Here is a 26,596-nt window from a genome sequence, read left to right as displayed (position 1 = left end):
TTGTTGGATGACTGGATGGTACAAACAAAGGGAAGGCAAACCAGCCAGAATAGGGCAATGGTGCCCAAGGCCTCAGATGTCACAGGAGAATGAAGAGAAGAAGGAAAAGTGTCATCAGAGCCCAGGCCTCGTCACTAATTAGCTCTATAACCCTAAATAAGTCACTATATCTCTCAGGACCTCTGAGTCCTAAGTGGAAAAATGAAAAGACTACACCAGAAGGGCCCATCAAGTCTCTTCCAGGTTTTCTGTTCTCTCATATCTTTCTGTCTTCAGGATTGTCCATGCTTCATCAGCATCCCTATTTATACATATCTTTTAAAGTCTAATAATGTTGGGTTGTAGTCAATAAAGCCAGCGAGTAGGGGCACCTGGGTGGCTCAATCAGTTAGGCATCTGACTCTTGATTTTGGTTCAGGTCATGATCTTAAGTCCCACGTTGGGCTCCATGCTCAGCAGGAGTCTGCTTGAGATTCTCTCTGCCCTGCTCCTTTTGCCTTGCTCCCTGCTCACACTATCTCTAAGATAGATAAATTACATAGAGAGATAGAGAGAGAGAGAGAGAGAGAGAGAGAGAGAAAGAGATGATAGATAGATAGATAGCCAGCCAGCCAGCCAGGGGGTTAGAAAAATGCAGCTAATTGAGGACAGTGACTGCAGTTGCTGAATGAATGCATGGATGAATTAGCAGGCTTCCCTAAATCTCTTTAGTTGTTCCATGAGAAGGTGAACTTTTTGGTTCTTTGATAAAAAAATATCACTTCATCAATGTCATCTCTAAGAGAAGGGCCTTCAAATTCCTTAGCAATACACATGAAAAGGGAGACTGGTGAAATTACTGCTTCATAAAGAAACATTTGTTTACCAAAGAGGCTAGCCACATCTCTACTCATGAGACACAAACTGACCTTCAAAATATCACTTTATTGGAACAAAATGGACTTCTTGCCAATGGGATCAATTGGTTAAAATCACCAAGCTGGTTTTTGCCTAAATCACTGCCAATGTTGGGCAAATAATTCCAGCCAAAAACAGGAGGCACACATCCCTGGTGCATATTTGTCCTGTGGAATTTAATTAGTCCTTGAAACTTTGGCATCAACTTCAAGCCATGATAAAGATTCATTAAATGACACTAGAACAAAGGTGTTCTGCTTAGACCCAGCAACATGCAAACATCGATAGCCATACAAACATAGAATATGTGTAGAGACTTTGTTATATAATGTAGTAAGTTAGGATAGGACTTTCTTACATTTTCTAGACTGAAAAAGGCACTATTCAAAAAAAAAAAAAACCTGGTAAATCACAAACACTAATCTAGACCATACATTTTAGTTACAAATATTTAAGCAACATATTAGTTAAAGCTACATTCAGTCCACACTGAATAATATTTTCACATCCCAAATGACTAAAATATATTAAAAATATATTAAATGTGAATACAGAAATCAGATTTTCAGCCCCAAAGGCTACTAAAACAAATCACAGTTTTGTTTTGTTTTTTTCAAAAAAAAAAAAAAATAGCCTTAAAGGTCACTTTTCCAAATGACTAGAATGCTGGCATTTAGCCAAAGAAATTTAAACAGGGTGATACCTGCTGGGTGACCCATCACTGCTCTGTTCAAATAAGGTGTTTATTTCTATTATATACTCCCCATACTATAGCTGACTGCCACTTCTCTTCAAATTAGTTGATATGATCAGTGTGGTCAAAACAGTTTTAATTCTAATAATTTTAATAGTTCAAGAGTGCTATATACACTCTTTATAAAGTATGGATTCTTGTACATCAAAAATATAAAAAAGAAAGTAATAGTAATAGTTAAAAATCATATACACTCATATGCACACACATAAGATTTTCACCTCTGGAAACTTCTTATAATGATGGCAGATAAAAAGTGTAGTTAAAAATTTTAATCATGTTAGTTGAGATAATATTCAGAGATATTGGAGATAAAAATGTTACACAAAGTAAAAATAATTTTAAGGAATACTATCTTGAGAGCTGAGATGAGTTGGACAGTCCACACATGGGGGAAAAAAGGACTCCTGTACCAGAGTTTGGACTCAATAATTATTTTCTTTGGCAAGAGATGTCTCTTATGCATTGCAGCATGTTTAGCAGCACCCCTGGACTCTACCCACCAGATGCTTATAACAGTTCCCCCCTCTATGACAACCAAAACTATCCCCAGACACTGCCAAATGTTCCTGGGGGTGGGAAGGTTATAAAGTGCCTCCCAGTTGACAGGCCTGCCTTAGATCCACAACCACTCTAGTTGCAGCTCCAACCCTTAGATGTCAGCTAAGTTCCTGGCTTTAGATGCAGGGTGAGCCCACCTACACCAAGGACAGACCTTAGGTGGGCAGCTCACTGCAAAAAGGAGCAGCCTCCCAGACTACTTCCTTTTGGGAGCACATGAGGAGTCCCCCAAATCATGTATTCATCTGTGACTCATTCAGGAAAGACTGGCTTCCTGGATTTACAAAAATCAAGTGAAACTACTATGATAGCAAAAATGATGCAATCCTTTGAAAGAGAAGCAGCAAAACAATCCAATGGCTTAGAATGGTACATGAAGAACCTCATGGGGGAAAAACAAACAGAAATTGAAGGTCATCACAATCTTTTTTCTAGATATAGCTTAATAGCTTAAATATATATTAACATACATTTTTAAATTCTAGAACTGATGTCATATTTTTTTTAATTTAATTGGTTTCCTATTTTTCATCATATTATTTGGTAACTCCATCTCTGTTGGTTTGGTATTAAATATAGGCATCCTTGTATGTTAACCTCAGGTAAATTGCTCAAATTATAGCTTAGCTAATCTCTAAAAGTTAATGATCCCACTTGCCTCATGAGTGAGATAGGATCAAAAAATAGAAAAACACCAGAATACTGCGGCGATTAAGAATAGCTCTATCACTTCCCTGCCATGTGACTTTGGGCCAATTACTCTTCTTTCCTTTTTTTAAGGTTTTTAAATTTATTTATTCATGAGAGACATGCAGAGAGAGGCAGAGACATAGGCAGAGGGAGAAGCAGGATCCATGCAGGAAGTCTGATGTGGGACTTGATCCCAGGACCCCAGGATCACACGCTGATCCACCTAGGTGTCCTTGAGCAAGTTACTCTTTAAACCGGTCTCTCATTTTAAAAATAGGGATTATGATAGTACCTATGTGCCATTAGGTTTGTTGTAAGGACTCATAACCTAAAGAGGCAAAACCCTTAGCACAGTGTCTGGTGTGTAGTGAGGGCATAATTATCAGTAAATAATCCGTTTGTTATAAAAAGTTATAATTTGCATAGTCATAATTAAAAATTATCAATAATTTCACTTTATCACTTTCACCACTAACAATCCAGTAAGTCAGAAGTGAGAACTGGAGGAGGAAGCTTTATTCTCCTTGCAGAATAAGACAATATTCTTGATAAATGCCACATTTTCTTTTTATTAAAAAGGAAAAGGGGGATCCCTGGGTGGCACAGCGGTTTGGCGCCTGCCTTTGGCCCGGGGAGCGATCCTGGAGCCTCGGGATCGAGTCCCCCAGTCCGGCTCCCGGTGCATGGAGCCTGTTTCTCCCTCTGCCTGTGTCTCTGTCTCTCCTTCTCTCTCTCTGTGTGACTATCATAAATAAATAAAAAATTAAAAAAGAAAAGGAAAAGGAAGCAAAAATAGCTAAGTTCCCTTATTCAAGCTCTAATCCCTTTTTACCTTATCAGGATAACGGAACCAAGGTTTCAGATGTTAGATGTGGGTAGGACAACAGTCATTTCCCCATCCTGCTTTATTATCCCTGGGATAGTTCCATCTTGCAGCCTATATAGAACATACTGTCCTGGGAACAATGAGTGAGTCTGACACTTCACTGGGGCAAAAGACTCCTCTCACGTGAACTTAACAATATTCATGGGCCAGGAGTAGATCTCAAAATGATTTCTCTTCTCCCAAGTCCTCATTCATTCAGAATTTGCTGATATAATTTATTCATCCAGTGTGTATTGATTGAGGACCGTCACCTGCCAAGAATTCAGCAAGGAGCTAGAGGTATCTTGATGACCACAGTTGGGGCACTCATGGAGATTAGCCATGGGAAGGAAGCCAACATTCACCAAAGGGATGCAGAATTTCAAACTGAGCCAAGAAATGATTCTTTAAAAGGGTAAAACCTCTCCCAGCTTGCACTGTCAGCAAAGACTTCCCTGAGTAAGTGACACAAAAACTGAGTGGAAATCTCAGGTGTAAAGCTTGGAACCACAATTCCCAGATTTCTTTTAGGGCAGGTCTGGTTAGATCTTGCCAATAAGAAGCACCTGTGTGAAATTTGGAGCTCTCTCAGGACTTTAAATCTTAACCAACAATGTAATATAAGAGCAGAGGGAGGAAGGTGAGAGGGCCGCCATCAGCAGAGAAGACGCCTGACCAGACACTCCTAGTTAAGAGATCATGGCACTCTCTCCTTTCTCTTGGTCTCCTATAACTGTCCTGGTTCTTTATCATTCCTAATCTGGTTCTACAGGCCAAATACTAGGGCTCTGGATATCTTTGCCATAAATTCCCTTTTGCTCAAGGTAGTCAGAATTAGCTTCTGCTCTTTGCACTCATCAAGCAATTTGCTTCTGGTAATACATCATGTTGCTCTCTATTAAGCATGTCTATCTCCCCAACCAGACTGTCAGCTTCCTGAGGGCTGTAGAATGTCCTGTTTCCCTTTGAGCCTCTACTATCTAGAGTAGTGACTCACTGACATATAGGAAAACTTAGTAAATGGAAAAAGAATACAATTTTCCATATATTTAAAAAATAGAAGTTTTGACAATAATAAATATAAAAGTGCAACTGGATATTTAAACACCAAGAACGGGGGGATCCCTGGGTGGCGCAGCGGTTTGGCGCCTGCCTTTGGCCCAGGGCGCGATCTTGGAGATCCGGGATCGAATCCCATGTCGGGCTCTCAGTGCATGGAGCCTGCTTCTCCCTCTGCCTATGTCTCTGCCTCTCTCTCTCTCTCTGTGACTATCATAAATAAAAAAAAATAAAAAAATAAAAAAATAAAAAAAAATAAACACCAAGAACGGGCTCAGTTCAGTCAGAAAGTCCTCTGTACATCAACTTCATAATAACATGGAAATCTCTACGTTCTATAATCATCTTCTCAGATACTATTTTTTTATAAACTTCATGAAGAAACTCAGTATGCTAATAACAATACTCCTGTAGCATCCTTACCTCTGAGCTTATCTTCATTCAGAATTTTCACTGCCATACTTCCAAATTGGTAGAATAAAGCTGTGGAAGTGGGCAGGTACATAGATGCCACCCCCAGAAGCCAATTCTACTCACCTCTCCCTGCCCTTTCCAATGCACAATCCATGAAGCTAGTGAACTTGGATTCCAGAGAAATCAACATCTGTTTTTCTACCCCTAATAAGTAAAGTACCTCTGTTCTATAATGTGGGACTGAGACCTAGAATGAAAATAGAGATAGAATTTTTGTCCAACTTACTGGTTTTTTAAAAATTTCTTGGGTACTAAGTTTATGTTGCATGAGCTACATAACAGTCTGAATTTAATCTGGTTCAAATAATGCTACCATGTTCTATAATCCTGGGCATTATACACTTTCCAAATGTACAATGTCATCAAGGTTTTATGACATTTCCTACCAAAACCCAATAGTCAGGTAACACTTCATCAGGTGAAGTCTGAATTCAAGTATGAGAACAGAATGCAAAGGCTGCAACTTGAAAACTGTACTGGTCTTCTGAATTCAGCATCAATTTAACTTAACAATTTTCATACATATACATTTTTGTCCCTACTAAAATAATTCCATATCTGGGAATTATGGAGTAGAGCCAAAAATATGGCCATAGAACCAAAAATCCATGCTAAATGACTGCTGTTTTCCTACAAAAGCTTGCTCAGAGATATTGTGTCACCTGGGGTTCTCTGTTTATTCAACTTAACTTCCTTTCTCAAATAACAAAATGCTTAGAGCATTGTGTCCATGCCTGATGCCTAGACATGTGACCTATTCACGTGGCTTATGGAGGACACAAGATTTCTGAGACCCAGAGCTCTGAAGGCAAGGCTGACAGATACGAAGTGCAAGCCCAGCTTCGCCAGGTTAAACGTGGCTATGAAGGAGCATACCCATTTCTATTGGCATCAGAACACAGTGCTGGTTGCCAAAGAGTCTATAAGAAAGAAATATTAAGTAATATTACATGTCTGACATTGACATAAGTTTATTATTTCTTCCATACCAACACACCCTAATCCAAAACTTACGCTGTTCCAATCCAGGCCTGCCTGCCCTAAAACAGCCAATTATGCTGGATGTGGTCAAAACTCAAAAGAGTCTCCAGTCCCAAAGACAATGTTTCATTGGCCCATTACCTTCTGTAGTGTTTCCACATTTTGAGTAGGTTTCTGAATTGTGTGCATTACTTCTTTGAGGATTATCTCTCCTTCACATTGCAGTTATAATAGAATTTCTGTCCCTTTCACTATGCATTACTTCTTTGAGGATTATCTCTCCTTCACATTGCAGTTATAATAGAATTTCTGTCCCTTTCACTATGTTGCCAGTGGTATCATTTCCTCCTCAAATGGATTGGTAAAAACTCAGTGAAAGAAACTTGAAGCTGAATAACCTCTCTAAATACACATGAAATATTTCCTAATCCATTATTTACCTGGTTTAAGTAAGTGGGGTTATAATCAAGTTGCCCAAAGGAGCCATAATATACAATTGGCTTTGTTTTAGAATTTCTAAACTAGTTCCCAAATCTTTGAATCTCACTTTTGGGGCAAAGTATAAAATTTTGCAAAATGTGCACATCAGCAAATGTCATTTGTCACTTATGCACTGAAAGTACCTTCCCAAAATCTTTATCGAGAACATCAATGCCATTTATTCCTTAAGAATAAGAGCACTTAGTTCAACTCCTTGTAAAACTAGCAATTGTAATGTTCTTCACTGATTGACACCTGGTGTCATCTTCATACAACTTGAGGTCCAAAGGAAAATGAGGCTTATTCTCTTAAATTGCAATAACCATTTTATTCTATTTTCCCAAAGACAAAAAAAAAAAAATTCTTTCTAGATCGCATGATCTTGGGCAAGCCGACCATATGCTTCAGTGTCCTCTAGCTTCCTGGGATTAATAACTATACCTGCCTCACAAGATTATGGTCAAAAATAAACAAACAGTGCATGTAACTAGTATAGCAAAGTATCTAGCATACAGTGTTCAACATAAGTTCAATAAATATCAGCTTTCATCATTATAGACTGCTGGGGATTTTAAATGATAAGTTTTCTTTTGAATCCTTAGTACCTGCTCCAAAAACTGCCACTCTGTCTCCTGTTGGTCCCATCTGCCCTTGAAAGCCTCACTGATTCAAGAGTTCTCAGTCATATCATCTGCGCTCTCTTCTAAACACCTTATCAATTAGCTGGAGCTACAAGAGGAGATCACCAGGGCCTTGTCTGTAAAAGGCCCTGTTTGTTTCTCGACAGAAACAAATTAATAATATGATCCATCTGATCACTTCCACAGGGGTTGGAGGTGGCTTCATAGGCATGTGACTTGTGTAGCTGCTCAGGGTGCCATCCTCAGAAGGGCCCTGGGCTTGGTTTTATCTTCATTTGAAAATTCTCAATAAAGTTTGAATAATTGGGCAGCCCCGGTGGCACAGCAGTTTAGCGCTGCCTGCAGCCCAGGGTGTGATCCTGGGGACCCAGGATCGAGTCCCACATCAGGCTCCCTGCATGGAGCCTGCTTCTCCCTCTGCCTGTGTCTCTCCCTCTCTCTCTATCGCTCATGAATAAATAAATTAATTTTAAAAAATAAAAGTTTGAATAATCCTCATTTTGCACAAATTATGTAGGTGGTTGCAACTAGAGTTTTGATCAGAGTGATATAATTGTTCCATGTTTTAAAAGGACTACTCCAGCTTTTGTGTTAAGAACAGCCTATAGGGAAGGTAAGGATGTAAACAGGAAAAACAGCTAGGGCGCTGTTGCTTTAAAAAAGGTGGAAGATGATAGTGGTAAATGATACCAGGACAAGGGGGCAATTAGGATCCATCTGTCTGTAGCCACAACAGAGGTGCCCAGCAAAATGCCTGTCTGCAGCAGTGCCCCAGCCAGCTGGCTCCTCCTGCCCACCACCATTTCCTGCCCAGTTTCCATGCTGGCTGCCTATTAATCTGACAGCCCTATGTTTTTCTGATATATTTTCCTATCCTAAAAGAACAGATAGTTGGTTTCTCTTCTTGCCTACTTGTTTGTAGGGGAGAGAAGAGGATCCTATGGTCCCAAAACTGTACACAGTAGCAAATGGGAATTTTAAAAAAATCAAGGTGCATTCCCCAAATCTGGACTCCTTACAATGGAGAAAATTAGTTGCTGAAGGAAAAAAGGTGGGACACCTGGGTGGCTCAGCGGTTAAGCACCTGCCTTCGACTCAGAGCGTGATCCTAGAGTACCGGGATTGAGTCCCACATCGGGCTCCCTGCATGGAGCCTGCTTCCCCCCCTGCCTGTGTCTCTGCTTCTTTCTCTCTGTGTGTCTCTCATGAATAAATAAATTAAAATCTTACAAAAAAAAAAAAAAGAAAAAAGGAAAGAAGGGCCCTAGCTTAATCAAGCATCTTCTGTGTTAGGTAACTATAGTTGGAACTTATTACATATTCTCTCACTGATTCAATTAAGCAATAGGTGTAAACATTACTCCTCCCACACCAAAAAATAAAAAATAAAAAAACCTGTAGCAAGGTAATATCTACTAAAATTTACATAAATAAAAAATACATTTAAAATACCTTTAAGACCTCCAGAATACATTGCTCAACACTCAGTAAGAAAAAGAAAAAATGAACTAACTTTTCAGACTTGTTATTATTTTAGGTATATATCTAAATTTAGATATGTATCTAAATGTATAATTTAGATATATATATCAATTTTAGATGTAAATATGAATTTGTACAATTATTTCTATATTTAAGCTAGAAAATATAAAAAGTACCATCACTATTTAGTTTTCAGTTAATCAAATAGAAAATTCATCAGGCCATGCTACAAGTGGCATGATACAACCAACAATAAGTAAAAAGTATATACTTCCTGATCTAAAACTCTTAAAAAATAGTTTTTCCTCTTTCATGTGCTCAAAAATTTCTCTGAAATGACAATACATAGATGATACCAATTCTCAACCTAAAGGGCTTATGTCGGCTACTCACCTTCTTCTGAAGAACATTGATTTTTCTTTCCTTCACTTCTAACATATCCTTCATGTCTCGAATCTCTCCGGCCAGTGTCCCCTTCTCTTCCGTGAGGTCCTGCAGCTGCTTTGTTTTTTTATTGAGAAAAGATTCTTTCTCTTCCAATCGTAACCTCAGTGCATCTACCTAAAGTCAGGAAAAAGAAAGAAGGTTGCAGTTTTACACCATGGTCATCAGTAACCATCGGTCATGCCTTGGGAGGGAGTGGGGCATCAGTGTGCCTTCTCAGCACAGCACGGTCAAACCATTGCTCACAAGCACCTCAGTGCCCTGTGTTTAACAGCCTGTATCTACCTTAAAGTCCTGTTATATGTGTGTATCTGAACAGTGATGCTTTTTTAAATATAAATTTTATATGAAATATAATATATTATGAAATAGTAGTATGTGTCCCTGTTGTGAACCCCACCCTTCCAGCTTTTGGGGTGGTGGAAGAATTTAATCCTCATTCTCCATACCAGAAATATGATAGATAGTAGTAGCCACATCAACAATCAAGAAGTAGTGATGGAAGCATGTTACTTAGAGATATCAAAATAATCAGACAAAAAGAGTTAAAACAGATTGTCTTGGGGAATAAGAAATAGGATAGGTAAGTAGGGGTCTACTGCATCTCATCACAAATCTTGTTGAGTATGTTTTATATTATACTACTAATTTTAGCAAGTAAAATTTGGGTGGCAGGGGGCAGGGGGACAAAAATTTAAGAAAAAAAAAGAGGAAGGAATAGCACAATAAGCCAAAATAAATAGATGTGTAAATACTATCAGGACACAGATTCAAAAGGCAAGTTGGAACACGGGAAAGGACACTTTGATTTTAGGCTGGATTCTGCTTCTATCTAGCTATGAGCATCAGGGAAAATAACTCCCCCATCAGCCTTCAGGTCTCAATTTTCCCATCCATAAAACTGAGGTTGGAACTCCCTAATTACTGACATGTTTATGATTTTAAAGGCAAAAATCAATCTTAGATCGACTATATTAGGAAAGGGTGATAAAATTAGAGATGACAAAGTTATCAGAGTAGAAACTCCTTTTCTTACCCCTGTGCAAGGGGGTTTGTGTTTCTAAAGGGCAAGGAGGATGGGAGGTTGATGAGCAGAGAGTTTCTCCAGTTTCTGTCCCAGAGAGGAGGAATAAGCAGTGAGTTCCCGGGAAAGGAAAGGGTGAAAAAGTAATTGAAGCCCAGTTGGCAGAAGGACCCTGACTACATTATGAGACAAGATGGACATTCTGTGACTACACAGGGTGAAAACAGCAGATTGCTTAAACATCTGATAGCTGTGCCTCTTCTTACATAAGGGCCACAGAAATCTAGGGAATGAGAAGTGAAGGGGATACTCAGGTCCTGGGAATCTTCCTTTGACTAAATGAAAATTCAAGCCAGTTGCACTAAAGCTTAAGCATCCCAGATTCTCAAATGGCCTATCTTTATTTAAAGTCATCTCCATCTACCAACCTAGAATGACATCAATACTTCTCTTTGGGTTTTTATCCTATCTGGAAAAAAATAAAAGGTGATTTTTAGTTTATACATTAAGGGTGGAATTTGGTGGGTTCCTTGGAAATTGGTAGGACATGTTGAGCACTCCAGATTATAGTAGTGGCTATAAGAGGTCACATTCAATTGTGGAGATTTCCCACAGGCTGACCAGGACTCAGTGTGAATCTGAGAATAAATTGTGGTACCATTAGCCTTGCGTTCTAGCTATAAAACATGGATGGTCTATATCTGGACTAGAGGAAATGCTCAACATCCAAAATGGTGATATAAATAAATTACACTATGAGAGATAGTAAGTGGTGCTGTAGAGAGTTTAGAAAAAGAGACTCAGTGTTGATGACTAACATGCTTAACATTTACTGTGCCTTCTCATCATGTGTGATCTTTCAGTGCCCTGCCAGACCTTCCTGAGCCTAGAAGAGACAAAGTTCTAGGTGTAAGAATATTTCTCCAGGAGTAAAACAGTGAGGATGCCCATGACCAACATACTGCTCGCAAACCTTACGTGGTAGGAAGGAGTCTGTGCCAGCTAATGTCCTCATTGGGGAGCTTAATTTCCATGTACCCAAATGCACTAATTTAGCTTCAAAGGAATTTGACTCATGACCTTCAATCACTTAAAGCTACTCTTATAGCTTTGCAGTCTCCTAGAATCAAGAAACTAGGTTTAAGGGTCTTTTTTTTTTTAACAAAACTTTGACCTGAACTGCATCCAATTCTCAACCAACATTAGCCTAGTTTGCAGTAAGCAAGTATGACATCATTTCTAAAATCAAATTTTAACTTCCAGATGGTGCAAAACCACGAGCAGGCACACAGGCCTCCTGATGCACAGAAGTTTAAATACAGGGAAGATCAGGGAAGGAAGAATACCGTCTATTAAAAATTAGAATATAGAGTTTCAAATTGGGTTCTCCTCATGAATATTCAGACTTCACTCAACAGTGTACATCATTTATAAAAGAATCAGAAAAGCCTAAAAAGTTAGATTATATTCTAACATCAGGTAGAAACATAAAAGTTAAAATGTTTGGGAATATGAAATACCTTTCTCTGCCTCTTCACTCAACACCAAATAATTTTAAGGGCCTTGACTCTCTCTCTCTCTCTTAAACTTTGGCAGTTGACTCAATAATAAAACTTGGCAAGGCAAAGAGCACCATCATTTCCCAGAAAAACAAAAGAAAATTAGAACTGTATGATATAGGCAGTGCACAAAGACCCATAGGTTGAATTTCCAATTTTTACGTATGACTTAACCACATGGGAATGAGTCACCTAATGTTAAAACTAGGACAATCTTTTCATTTTAGGAGAATTATTCATTTCCTTCTGACCCAGTTGTATGTGTATTTGTGTGTGTGCATGTGTTTAAGTGCGTGTAACATATGAAAATTAAACCTTTTATCTGGCAGTATAAAATATCAAACATTTGTTATCACTTCAGTTCCAGGTAATAACTTGAAAGAAAGGGGCTATGGTAATAAAATTGGCAAAAATTGCCAAAATCAGAGTTAAATATTATTAATCTTTATGTCAGCACCCAGGAATTATAACCAGTTCCAATGGTGAGGTATGTTTCTAGAAGTTCTATACATAAGCCTCCCAACCTTTCTGCTGTATTTTACGTAGGCTTCAGAAACAGTTTCAATGTTGTGACAAAACACTAAGTGCTACTTGATGTGCCATAAATAATTTTTTAAAATCAAATGGTTCATTTCAATCTTAAAATGACTACAGCAACACTTGAGAAAATAAAAAAAAAAACCTTGAGAAGGAAAAAGGGGCCACTTGAAAATTTTCACAGATTAAATACTACTTACTTGACAACACTTCAGGAATTGAATAAACACTATCACAAAGAACAACTTTAAAAGAAAATGAAACTGGAACACTCATAAAACTCCCTATATAGTTTTATTTCACATTCGAAACTTCATTTGTTTGTTTTTCCTAATAGCAGACTTGGATTAAGGGTATATTTGAATTTGACTCAACATGCAATCATTCAAATGGGGAGACAGTTTCAAGTTGAAACTATGCATAATATACACAGCCTCCAAAGACACAAACACTAAAAATAACCTAAAATCTAAAACTCGCTGTGGTAATAGTCACTAGATCTCACTCACATCCAATCTCCCATCCAATCACCCTTCCCACCCCGTTGCAGGAAGATGGGGCTTTATGTGTTACTCATGAAATGTAAACAGAAACGACATATGTCACTTCCTGTCCATCTATCCCCATACTATTTCCCTCACTCAGAGATCTTGAAGGCTACATTTTCCAGATGGTAGAGCTACAGGACGGCCGAACTCCCATAAATCTGGATCCAAGTGACCATGAGAAGCAGGATCACGCCTTATCATCTTCCGCTCTAATCTTCAACCCTTGACATGGGCTGGACTTACAGTGTGATGTGTCAAAACCACTCAGAAATTATTATAATTTCCACTGATTTTGCTAGGGAGTGGGCACCTTAAAACTAGAAAGGTTTGTTGGTCTTAGAGATCGCTATAAACCTCAAAGAAAAAGGGCCATTATTACTCCCTCTATGTGTAGGACCTCAAAATCTACTTTCCCCTATCCTTTGACCCCAAATCCAAAGAAGGAGGGAAAATGATGGAAAGCCAAGGACAGAGTTAAATGGAGCAAGTAGCAGAACCCTGTGGGGTAGACACTAAGGTCAAAGACCAAGATCTTAGGAGCAGAAAGGGATCAAAAGAGGAAGAATCCCTTTAAGCTCATTGGCTTGAACTTCTATTTGTATAACAAGTGGCCCAATGGAACTACTCTGTTTTGCAAAAGTCTCTGCATTGCAAATATACATGTTCAAGGAACTCATGGTAATGTCCATGAGGTCAGGAACACAACAAGGTGTTTGAAGCAAAATGAGAATAACAATACCTCCTTCATCAAATTATTTTGAGGATTAAATTAAATAACATGTAATGCACTTAGCACAGTGCTTGGCACCTAGAAACACTCAATAAATCTTTGCTATTGTTATTATACTATTCTGCTTTCCCCAACTACTTAATCCAGTGATTTATATACTGTAGGAATGCAATAAAGGTTGCTAATCAGCAGCCTTCAGTAAAAGTGGAGACTCAGAAAGTAAGATTTTGTGCTCTAATATGTAGCAGGGTGTTATATTGTCTGTCATTTAAAATATTTCACCATACACTGTATGATATGTGTGTGTGTGTGTGTGTGTGTGTGTGTGTGTGTGTAGGGATTTTAGGGTGGGTGGGTGGGTGGACAGGTATATTTCCCAACTGGAAATAAATTCTCTAGGGGCAATTAGCCTATGAAAGACTTTAATTAAAAGCTGACATGGCAGAGATAGCTACCAAAGTACAGAGATATTCTTTATATTTGATGAACACCTAAAATTTGCTCAATTAACATAATTAATGTGAGGAATGATTTTTCCTTGGTTATCTGAGTGGTGTTTGAGATGTGTGAATTGGCTAGAAATGTTGCACAAGTCTCCTACTCTTCCTGGAACAAGATTTAAGATGGTTTGTCCAATGGAGATATGATGTAAGCCACATCTATAATTTTAAAGTTTCTAATAACCATATTAAAAAAGTAAAAATAAACAGGTAAAATTACTTTTAATAATATATTTAATTAGACATACTATATCCAAAACATTGTTTGACCTGTAATCAATACAAAAAATATTAATGAGGTACTTTACATTCTTTTTTCTTCAAAATCCAACATTTATTTTACCCTTTCTATGTATCTCAATTAAGACTAGCCACAATTTAGGTACTCAAGAGCCACATATGGCTCATATGTGGCTACCATATTGAACAGTGCAGGTCTATGACTCTAGTAAGCCCCAAAGTTTCAATTTTTAGATTTCAATACCCCTGAATACAGATGCTTCAGGGAGGATTCTGGCCCAAAAGCAAACAAGGTTGGCTGAGCTCTACTCAGAAACTATCATGGCACTGACCTAGCTAGTGTAAACTGTTTCTGGCCTCAAAAGGACAGATAGCTAGAACTTGAAGGAACACTCTGAGAGGTTGTGATGTACTACTTAAAGAAAGGCTCATAGGGCAGGAATCCTATAGCCTTCCTTTCTCTAACCATCAGAGGTTATTGATCTTTACCAGAGACAACCACATAACTGTCAATGATCTAAATGGCTTGATTCTTTTAGGATGGTCTTTCTGGAGTTTTGTTGAAGAGAAGAATTCAGAATAATCACTGGGTTTTTTATTCCTAAAGATTTTATTTATTTATTCATGAAAGACACAGAGACAGAGACAGAGGCAGAGACACAGGCAGAGAGAGAAGCAGGCTCCTTACAGGGAGCCTGATGCAGGACTTGATCCTGGGTCTCCAGGATCAGGCCCTGGGCTGAAGGCAGCGCTAAACCGCTGAGCCACCCAGGCTTCCCTAATCACTGTTTTTTTAAAAACTCTTTCTATACCAATCCTCAATTATAGCAAAATTTGCCTTTCAGAAAAAAATGTCCTTCAGCAGCTGCACCATTAAACGCCAGCTATATAGCTGAGGGTATGTCCATCTCTTATGCTATATTTGGTTGGGTTATACCCTTCTACTCTTGGATTTCTGCAGCTATTCTGATTTCAGATTTCTCCTCTTTGTAGATTTTTCAAAATCTACAGTAACTAAAATTATTTACTCATTCATTTAACAAATATAAAGAACTGATTTTGTACCAGGCATTGTTATAGGTTAGAGATACAACCTTTTTTTAAAAAAAAAAAAGATTTTATTTATTTATTTATGAGAATACACAGAGAGGAGGGGGCAGGGCAGAGACATAGGCAGAGGGAGAAGCAGGCTCCATGCAGGGAGCCCGACGCGGGACTTGATCCTGGGTCTCCAGGACCACGCTCTGGGCTGTAGGCGGCGCTAAACCACTGAGCCACCTGAGCTGCCAGAGATACAACCTTTTAACAAGACCATCAGGTGTATGACTTATTGAAACACATATTAGTGAAGTTGAGGGTAAGGCAGAGCAAACAAGTATTATGTCAATATCATCAGTAAACACAATTTTTAAAATAAGTGGGAAGTAATACAAATATGAAATTCAAAGGCTTATGTAAAATACTTATAAAAAACTGGAATGACAAAGATTAATTTGTGGATATTTGTGTTTACTGACAAAAATGTATATGTATGTTTGTATGCATACTAAGTAATAAAATTCATGATTTAGCAAATATCAGCTATTGTAAATCAAACCTGGGCAGACATTTTGGTATTCAGTAAGTTAGTTTATTTAACCAATAGCTACTCTTTACTGTGCAGTCCTGGAACACAAAGTCATCTTCATTGATCTTAAATCAGTTGTGCTTTATACCTGCTACACTGTTTTCAAGATAATTTTGAATAAATCTAGGTCTTTAAAAGTAGTTTTGTAATACTAATAAGTATGAACAGATTATGTATTTTCTCTTTTAAAAAATTATTTTCTAGGTTTGTCCAGTAAAAAGGTTTAGAAAAAGTGACTACCTTTGTAGCAATGAGCACATACCCAAAATACCTAGATTGTGGTCTCTAAAAACTATATCTCACTAAAAGAAAATCAATATCACTGTAGAAATGATTAATTTTAGATATGTGACAAGAAACATACAAGGTAAATATAGAATACTTTGTTAAACCAGAAAGCAAGGAAATTATTAAAGACCAAATAGTCTTTTTTTTTTTTTTTTTTTTTTTTTTGCCACACATGGAACAACTGGATGCTGTTGTATGAACAGATATTAGGAAGAAGGAATGGATTCTGGACAAGTAGGGAGCTATAGCAATCAACCAGAGAGACAGTGGCTACCACAATAGGGATGGAGGTGATATAGAAGAAGACCATGGCTGTGCTTGAGACATATTTTGAGATACAATCACGAGGCAGTTGGCAGAACTGAGGGTTTGTACGTATAGGGATGAAAAGAAGGAAGGAAACAAAAATAATTCCTGGCTGGAGCAACTCTTTAGATAATGCAATTATTGCCTGTACTTGGAAAGACGAGAGAATCAGATGTGGGGGTAGGAAATCAAGAGTCTGAGACTAGGTTATACATATTTTGAGATGCAAGGAAATATCAGATGGTAAAAGGCTATATAACTTGGAAGACCCTGAGACAATAGAACCTGAACTACAGTATAACCTATGTGTGAATAAGCAGTCTTGTACACATATCTACATTCCTTCAGAAGACTAATTAGGACATCTACTGCACATTTACAGATTAACTCCCACTTAGATATAGTATAGCTGTTTGAGACCAAATTAATAAGCATTTATAAAAAGACGACATCAATACAGTTAGAAACCAAGAGAAGGGCAGCCTGGGTGGCTCAGTGGTTTAGTGCCACCTTCGGCCCAGGGTATGTGGTCCTGGAGACCTAGGATGGAGTCCTATGTCAGGCTCCCTAAATGGAATGGAGCCTGCTTCTCCCTCTGCCCGTGTCTGTGTCTCTCTGTCTCTCTCATGAATAAATAAATAAAATCTTAAAAGAAAAGAAAAAGAAAGAAAAGAAACCAAGAAAAATTAAAATCTCTCTCCCAAAAAGATTCCTGGTCTTTTATCTTTATTTATACGGTTTCTCTTCACACAGTCATGAGTAGCAACAGATTTGGTCATTTCTATTATGCCCTTAAATTCTTCAAGGAGACTAGTTAATGTCAATGACGTATTTACTGTCCTGTTGATCACTACAGTCAGTAAATCGATACTGACTGGGAAAAAACAGGCTATATGATTCTACTTCTGTGTGCTGGGTTTCCTTTAGCAGCCAAAAACTTATACATTTGACCAAGGAAGAAACCTATATTATATTTTAAGATATTTAGATAGCACAAAAAGAAATAATAATGGCTATATTATAAAGTGCTTCATAATTTACAATATACCTTTCTCTTAAATTATAAGTCTGTTCCCTTATACAATTTCAACTCAGAAAATAAAATTCAGGGATATTTAGTATTGTATAACCACATACTGTGCTTATAAAAGTTAAGTTACAATCACCAGCTTGTTAATAACACAGTTGAGATTTTCAGGTTGTAAAGATGCATTTTGTCTTACCTACCTGTCAAAAAATTATATCCAAGACCCACATGCCACCTACTTGAAGAAAACAATGCTTGGTTAAGAGTACTTCATATCACCCACATGGAGGAATTCGTATCATATGCGGGTTAATAATCCAGCCAACTTTATAAAGCCTGTTTTCATACTTAAGTTTTTGGCTACTTCTTACACTAAAATTAGGTGGTTTTAAGTGACTAGTCCAAAGTTCAAAATTTAATATTCAGTTCAGTTCCAGCAAATTTCTGAAAACACATGGGAATTGTAACTCATGTGTTAATACTTAAAGTTTTTGTTAATAAAACTTCCAACACTAACCTTACCTCATTGAACTTACCTCACTGGTTTTTATGCTCACTATAAAACTATAGCTGTCATAATATTTTTGAATTACTACAAAAGGAAGTAAGCCATTCCAAAATCAATGTTATTTTGCAACATGATGATAGTTATAAATTCAAAATACTTAAAACCAATTTGCAAAGCTATCAATCTTAGTACCTCCTAACATTTAAATATCCCATCATCAAAACATTTACTATTATCGAAAAACAAGTTTAAGAAAACACCATGTATCACTCATATTGTACCTTCCCATCAAGTAAGCACATTATATTTAAACATGAAGATGCATTTTAACATAAAATTTTAAAATACTAGTTCTATTTACATATGCAATGAGCTTTCTAAACTATCGCTGAAGCCCAAAGAACTTAAATCACTGATAATTTAGTATCAAGATTAAGTATTAATTTTGTGATCTCAAGGTCAGTGCTTTTCAACAAATCCAAGTAAGTAATCTCCATCTAGGTATGCTTGACATGTTTGTCAATGACTTACAAATTAGGAACTAGAGTCATTTTATTTAAAAGAGAATTAAACCCATATTTTAAAGTCATGTCTCTCAAATCAAGACCCAGACTCCAGGAGGATGGACACTTGTGTTCAAGAACCCATGAGTCTGCTATAAGAATTGTTTCAGAATTGTTTTACAGTATTTTTTCTTTTTGATGATTATCTCAAAAGTTAGGATGAATTATTCTGAGTCATGTAAATTGTTATCCTTATAACCAAGAACTGTTAAGAGATTTCAATATCTGCTTTTGAGTTTGCAGTTAAGATTCTTTGGAGTGAAATTGGAGAAAGAACAGAATGACCTCTTATTTCTCTGATATGTTCTCTTCAAATCTTTGCCATTGGACATAATGGTGGCCATGCAAACAAGGGATTCCTCAGAACTATAGATACAGAAATCAGTGAGGAAAGCAGGGTATCATAGAGAACACCACTAGCAGACCTCCTGAACTAGCACCAGAGCCATTGCGGTTAGCCATCAAATTTTAAGGCATGGCATACATATGAAGTGTTTGAGTGTGTTGAAATGAGGACACGGCTCTGGATTACTCTCAGAAAGCCCTGCTCAGAGTCAACTAAATATTTTCAAGATGTCCTCTGTGCCTCATAGTGTGTTTGTTAGGTGATGCACCAGAATGCCTAATACATTCCTCAGGACCACCTGTGAGGGAGGTATTGTTTATAAGTAAAAACACCAAGCTCTGAGAGCTTATAGAGCTAACTCAGTAGACTGCATTAAAGCCCCATCTTCTGGTTTAAGATCCACTACACCAGTCTGCTTCCAGGTTCTTTTATGGTTCTGTTGGCACCCGGAGGGGAGGCCCTTGGGGGAAGACACTTGCTTCTCAGAAACTCAGCTACCACCTTTATAAACCAACATAATTTTGCTCAATGGCCTCTAAAATCACCACCTACCCCAAACATTTATGATGTCTGAAAATGAGTACTCCACATACTAAAACATATTTTAAAACTTCAGTAATTAAAAGAGTTTGGTATTGATGCAGAAAGAAAAAGAGGAAATCCAAAATAGATTCACATACTTATGGAAATTTAAAGATTTATTTATTTATTTGAGAGAGAGAGCAGGAGGAGGGGCAGAGAGAGAAGCAGACTCCCCACTGAGTGGGGAGCCCCACACAGGACTCTACCTCACAACCCTAAGATCATGACCTGAGCCAAAATCAGGAGTTAGACACTCAACTGACTGAGTCACCCTGGCATCCATACTTAAAGAAATTTAGCATATGATAAAAGTGAGATTTAGATTCAATAGAGAAAATATGGATTATTTAATTAATAATGCCTGAAAACTGACTATCCACTTACAAAAATAAACTCTAACCTAACTCCTTATAATAAAAATTAATTCTTAATAAATAGTTAGATGTAAAAAAATTAAACCATGAAAATTCTAGAAAAAAATATGGGGGCTCTTCCTTTTATTTCTGAGTATAATAGTCCCCTCTGATCTGCAGAGATATGTACCAAGACCCCCAGTGGATGCTTGAAACTTAGAAATTTAGTACCAAATTCTATATACTATGTTTTTTTTCTATATATACATACCTATGATAAAGTTTAATTTACAAATTAGACACAATAAGAGATTAACAATAACTACTGTTAAAATATAACAATTATAACAATATATTATAATAAAACTGCTGTATGTGGTCTCTCTCCTTCTTTCTCTCTCAAAATACCTTTCTCAACCATACTCACCCCTTTCTGTTTGTGAAGATATGACTTGATAAAATACCTACATGATGAGGTGAAGTGAGATGAATGACATAGGCATAATGATGAAGCATTAAGCTCCCACTGACTTTCTGAAACTATGGAAAGCAAAACTGCAGATAGGTTGGGGAGTACTCTATAGAAAGCACTTTCTTTTTTTTTTTTATAAGTTTATTTTTTATTGGTGTTCAATTTGCCAACATATAGAATAACACCCAGTGCTCATCCCATCAAGTGCCCCCCTCAGTGCCAGTGACCCAGTTTACCCCCACCCCCGCCCACCTCCCCTTCCACCACCCCTAGTTCGTAGAAAGCATTTTCTAAGCAAGAGAAAAAAAAAGCTTAAATACCATAAAGGAAAAGACAAATAAGATTAAATACAAATGTAAATGTCTTCATGAAAAAAAGACAAAAGGCAAACTGTAGAAAATATCTGCAAAAGCCAAATGTAAAATGCAATGTGGGCTCCAGAGTAATATGTTTCCAATTGTGAATGACAGAAGGAATATGTGCTTGTGTGTACATAGAATATTTCTGGAAGTACACATAAGCAAGTAAGTACGAGTTTATTAAATCCCTACTATATACTCAGTTACATAAGTGATAAAAAACAAAGATTAAGTTGAGATTAGTCAATTACACTTGTAAGCTAACTAGGGCATCCCACTGACTGCTATGGGGAACTCAGAGTAAGGTAAATTCAATCAGGCCCAGAGCTCCCAGAAAATCAAATGATCATCTGCCTTTCCAATTGACCTCTTCTCAAGGCAGAAATGCTGCAGTTAGAGGAGCAGGCAAGTGCACAATCTTTCCTAGAATTATTTATAGTAATACATATCAAAACTGCTATGACTCTTTATCTAATATTTTATTAACACAATGTTCAAAGCCAAATAATAGTAATAAATATACACAGAGGCTCTAGACTCCTCAAATTCATATCTTAATTTTCCACTTAATCACTATAGCTTATAGAAAGATACAATCTCCCAACACTTAAGTTTCCCTCTCCATAAAAAAGGATAATAACAGTACTGATACTATAAGGATTAATTGAATCATGACCTACAGGGAGCTTCATTTAAATGTACCAAGAAATAAAACAGAAACATGAACAGTGGCTGCTGTTTAATAATAATTAATCATTTATGATTACTAATCATCTATATATGGTTATAAATTTAGTCATTAGAGTGCTATATTCTAGCAGCTATCATTAAATGTGATTATCATTAATCACACTGAAAAGAATCATGGGAATATAAGTTAACACCCTTGAGCAATTTCATGAGATCCACCAACACTTTGGGACAGCAGATGCTGCTCTCCATTTTACAAAGCCTAGAGCCACACAGCTTACAGTGGCAAACCTGAGACTTGAGCCCATATATATCAAACTCCAAAGGGCCTACTCTGAACATCATGCTCAAAAGGAGAAAAGTTGTAAATATGTGAACTATATGAATGACAAGCACAGAAGGGAAGAGGAATATAGCATGAAGCCAAAAACATAAATAAAGTCAGTAAAATTATAGTATATATTTCATACTTTCTGATATATTGGTATTGGTAGGTATTATTTGCAGTTGAAAAGATTCAGGCTCTGAGGGGTCTCCAGGCTAACATGGTAGAACTGTAATTCATATATATATATATATATATATACACATTCATATATATAATGTGTTTATTATATATTTATATATTGTATATAATACATATTTTTATATTATGTTTATGTTTATGTATTCTATATTGAATCATGTATAATAATCATATATTGAATCATATATAATAATCATGGATAATACACATTTACATATAAATAATGATATACAATATAAAATTAAAATATATTATTTGCTGCCATATAGTATATTACACAGTAGCAAATAATACCTCTATTCTCCATTTCTAAAATGCTCTGAACACTGGAGCACATCCAGAGAGATTGCATTCACTGAGAGACACCTCTGGTATCAAAGGAACTGGCTGATGCCATTTCTCTCTCACACCCTCAGTATAAGTACAGGTCCACTGTGGGAACCAGCTCAGTGCAGACACTCACTACCTAACCTGCTTACATCAAGCCCCAGAATCCATACTCCAGTGGAACCCCACCTCCTAGATACACCTGTCTCAGTCCCATCACAGCAGGCCCCCTCCCAGAGAAGACCAGCCCAAACCCTTGCTCACATCGCATCTCCCTACAGGAGAACTTTATGGAGCCTCAGTTCCAGTGGTGGTGGCAATAGGTCTCATTGCACAAGCAGACCAGAGCACATCTCGTTAAAACATGCCACATTCACGCCAGTAACAAAACACTGCCCACAACAAGCAAAAAGAGCCTCTGCAGATGACCGACCTGAAGGAAAAAGTGGTCAGGACAAAACAGCAGCATACAAGCAGCACACATTGGAGACATTCTCAGGAGTGCCAGACCTGGGGAATAAGGGACACCACATGGCAGGGCACTACAGGACCTCTTCCTCATAAGGCTACTACCCTTAAGAACAGGAGAAGTAGCTGACTTTCCTAACACAGAGAAACAAGCCCAGAGACTTAGACAAAATGAGAAGACAGAGAAATTTACCCTAACTGAAAGAACAGGGCAACGCCATGGCCAGAGATCTAAGCAAAACAGATATATGTAATGCCTGATAGTGAATTTAAAGTAATGATCACAAGGATATTCACTGAACTTGAGAAAAGATTGTATGACATGAGTGAGATCCTTAACAAAGAGATAGAGGATAACGTATCAGAGATAAAGGGCTCAATAAAAGAAATGAATAACATGTTTGGTGGAATGAATCCTAAGATGGAAGAAGCAGAGGAATGAATTAGCGATCTAGAAGGCAGAGTACTAGAAAGTACTTGAGTTTAACAAAAGAGAAAAAAAAAAAAAGAGAAAAAATGGAATTATGCAAAACAAGAACAGACTTAGGGAACTCAGTGACTCCATCAAACATAATAACATTCATATTATAGGAGTGCCAGAGAAGAAGAGAGAGAAAACGGGGAAGAAAATTTATTTGAAGAAATAATAGCTGAAAACTCTCCTAATCTGGGGAAGGAAACAGATATCCAGATCCAGAAGGCAGAGAGAACTACCATCAAAATCAACAAAAGCATATCTACACCAAGATATACTATAATTAAATTGGCAAAATACAGTGATAAAGAAAAACTTTAAAAGCAGCATGAAAATAAAGAAGACAGTAACTTACAAAGGAAAACCCATAAAGCTAGTGGAGGATTTTTCAGCAGAACCTTACCAAGACAGAAGGGAGTGGCATGATATATTCAAAGTGCTGATGTGCTGAATGGGAAAAATCTGCATCCAAGAATACTTTATCCAGCAAAACTATCATTCAGAACATAAGGAGAAATAAAGAGTTTCTCAGACAAACAAAAACTAAAGTAGTTCATGACCACTAAACCAGCTCTGCAAGAAATATTAAAGGGGATTTTCTGAGTGGAAAGAAGAGACCAAAAGTGACAGAATAAATTTAGAAAATGTAAAAATGAATATTTCTCTAAGAAACCAGTCAAGGAACTCAAAAAATAAAAGGATATAAAATATAAAAACATGTACCTAAAATATGGGAAGGAGAGGATTATAGATAGGTTCCAACCTAAATGACCATAATATAGACTGCTACATGCAGAAGAGATTATATACAAATCTAATGGTAACCATATGTCAAAAATTAATAATAAGTATTCAAAAAATAAAGAAAAAGAAATTCAAATATATCATTAAAGAAAATCAGCAAATCATAAGAGACAAGAGGGGATTAGAGAAAGTCTTCAGAAACAACCATAAAACAAATAATAAAAAGGCAATAAATACATATCTATCAATAATTACCTTGAATGTAAATAGACTCAAAACTACAGTAAAAAAACTCAGGGTGACAAAATGGGTAAAAAACACAAGACCCATCTATGTGCTCTCTACAAGTGACTCATATTAGACCTAAAGACAACTGCAGATTAAAAGTGAGGGGTTGGGGGGCACCTAGGTGACTCAGGTGGTTAAGCATCTGCCTTTGGCTCAGGTCATGATCCCAGAATCCTGGGATTGAGCCCCACATCAGGCTCCCTGCTCCCGGGGAGCCTGTTTCACCTCTCCCTCTGCTCCTGCTCTTTCTCACTATCTCTCTCTCTCTAATAAATAAAACCTTGAAAAAAAAAAAGTGAGGGGATGGAGAAACATCTATCATGCAAATGAATACCAAAAGAAAGCTGGAATAGCAATACTTACATCAGATAAAATAGTCTTAAAACAAGATTGTAAGAAGAGACAAAGAAGGATACTATATAGTAATAAAGGATACAATAGAACAAGAAGATATGATAATTGTAAATATTTATGTACCCAAAATAGGAGCACTCAAATACACAAAACATAAAGGAACTAATTTATAATAATACAGCAATAGTAGGAAACTTTAACAACCTATTTACATCAAAGGACAGATCATCTATATAGAAAATCAACAAGGAAAGCAATGGCTTTGAATGACACACTGGAACAGATGGGTTTAACAGATATATTCAGAACATTCCATTCTAAACAGCAGAATACACATTCTTTTCCATTGCACATTGAACATTCTCCAGAATAGATCACACATTACCCCACAAAGCAAGCCTCAACAAATTCAAAGAGATCAAAGCCATATCATTTATCTTTGCTGACCACAATGCTATGAAACTGAAAGTAAACCAAAAGAAAAAAATCTGGAAAGACCACAAATACATGAAGTTTAAAAATATGCTACTAAACAATGAATGGGTCAACCAGGAAATCAAAGATGAAATTTAAAAGTACATGGAAACAAATGAAAAGGAAAATGCAATGGTCCAAAACCTTTGGGATACAGCAAAAGTGGCTCTAAGAGGAGTTTATAGCAATATAGGCCTATATCAAGAAGCAAAAAAAATTTTCAGATAAACAACCTATCCTTACACCTTTCTAGAAAAGAACAATAAGAAAAACCCAAAACCAGAGAAGGAAGGAAATAATACATATTGGGACAGAAATAAATGATATAGAAACTAAAAAAGCAATAGAACAGATCAATGAAACCAAGATCTGGTTCTCTGAAAAAAATCAATAAAACTGATAAGCCTCCAGACAGACTTAACAAGAAACAAAAAGAGAAAGGACTCAAATAAATAAAATCACAAATGAAAGGGGAAACATAACAACCAACACCACAGAAATACTATAAGAGAATATTATGAAAACTATATGCCAACAAATTGGACAAACTAGACAAAATAAATAAATTTCTAGAAACACGTAAACTACCAAAACTGAAACAGGAAGAAAGAGAAAACTTGCACAAATAAATACCTAGCAAAGAAATTGAATTGGTAATCAAAAAATTCCCCCCCAAAAAAAAAAACAGAAATCCAGGACCAGATGGATTCACAGGTGAATTCTATCCAACACTTAAAGAAGAATTAATATCTATTCTTCTCAAACTATTCAAAAAAAAAAAAAAAAAAAAGGAAAAGGAAGAAAAACTTCCAAATTCAGTGGAATAAGAATAGCATTATCACAACAAAACCAGAAAAAAACACCACAAAAAAAGAGAACTACAGGCCAATATCTCTGATGAACAAAGATTTAAAAATCCTCCACAAAATATTCATAAACAGAATTCAACAATACATTTTAAAAAATCAAAAAAAAAAAAAAAAAAAAAAGGGCAGCCCCGGTGGTGCAGTGGTTTGGCGCCGCCTGCAGCCTGGGGTGTGGTCCTGGAGACCGGGGATCGAGTCCCACATCTGGCTTCCTGCGTGGAGCCTGCTTCTCCCTCTGCCTGTGTCTCTGCCTCTCTCTTCGCTCTCTCTGAATGAATGAATAAATAAATCTTTAAAAAAATAAAAAATAAAAAATAAAAATAAATAAAATAAAAAATAAAAAATCATTCACCATGATCAAGTGGGATTTATTCCTGAGTTGCAAGGGTGGCTCAATATTTGTAAATCAATCAACATGATACATCACATCAATAAGAGAAAGGATAATAACCATATTATCATTTCGGTAGATGCAGAAAATCATTTG

At 36.9% G+C, this 26,596-nt stretch overlaps 1 protein-coding gene across 19 annotated transcripts in view; it reads right to left on the bottom strand.

The window, feature by feature from the left end:
* Positions 1-26,596, bottom strand: part of ERC2 (ELKS/RAB6-interacting/CAST family member 2) — a 904,872-nt gene that overhangs the window by 524,792 nt on the left and 353,484 nt on the right. For all 19 annotated transcript variants that reach the window (XR_007404126.1, XR_007404127.1, XM_049097733.1 and 16 more), the window contains one exon: positions 9,278-9,445. Coding sequence is in view for 17 of the 19 variants with exons in the window: in XM_049097733.1 (XP_048953690.1) it covers positions 9,278-9,445 (168 nt within the window). In the remaining 2 variants the exon portion in view is untranslated. The remainder of the gene's footprint in view (positions 1-9,277; positions 9,446-26,596) is intronic.

This window comes from Canis lupus, chromosome 20, assembly GCF_003254725.2.
Source record: "Canis lupus dingo isolate Sandy chromosome 20, ASM325472v2, whole genome shotgun sequence".
Lineage (NCBI taxonomy): Eukaryota > Metazoa > Chordata > Mammalia > Carnivora > Canidae > Canis > Canis lupus.
Note: the sequence above shows the minus strand (reverse complement) of the source record. Positions and strands in the feature narration are given on the sequence as shown.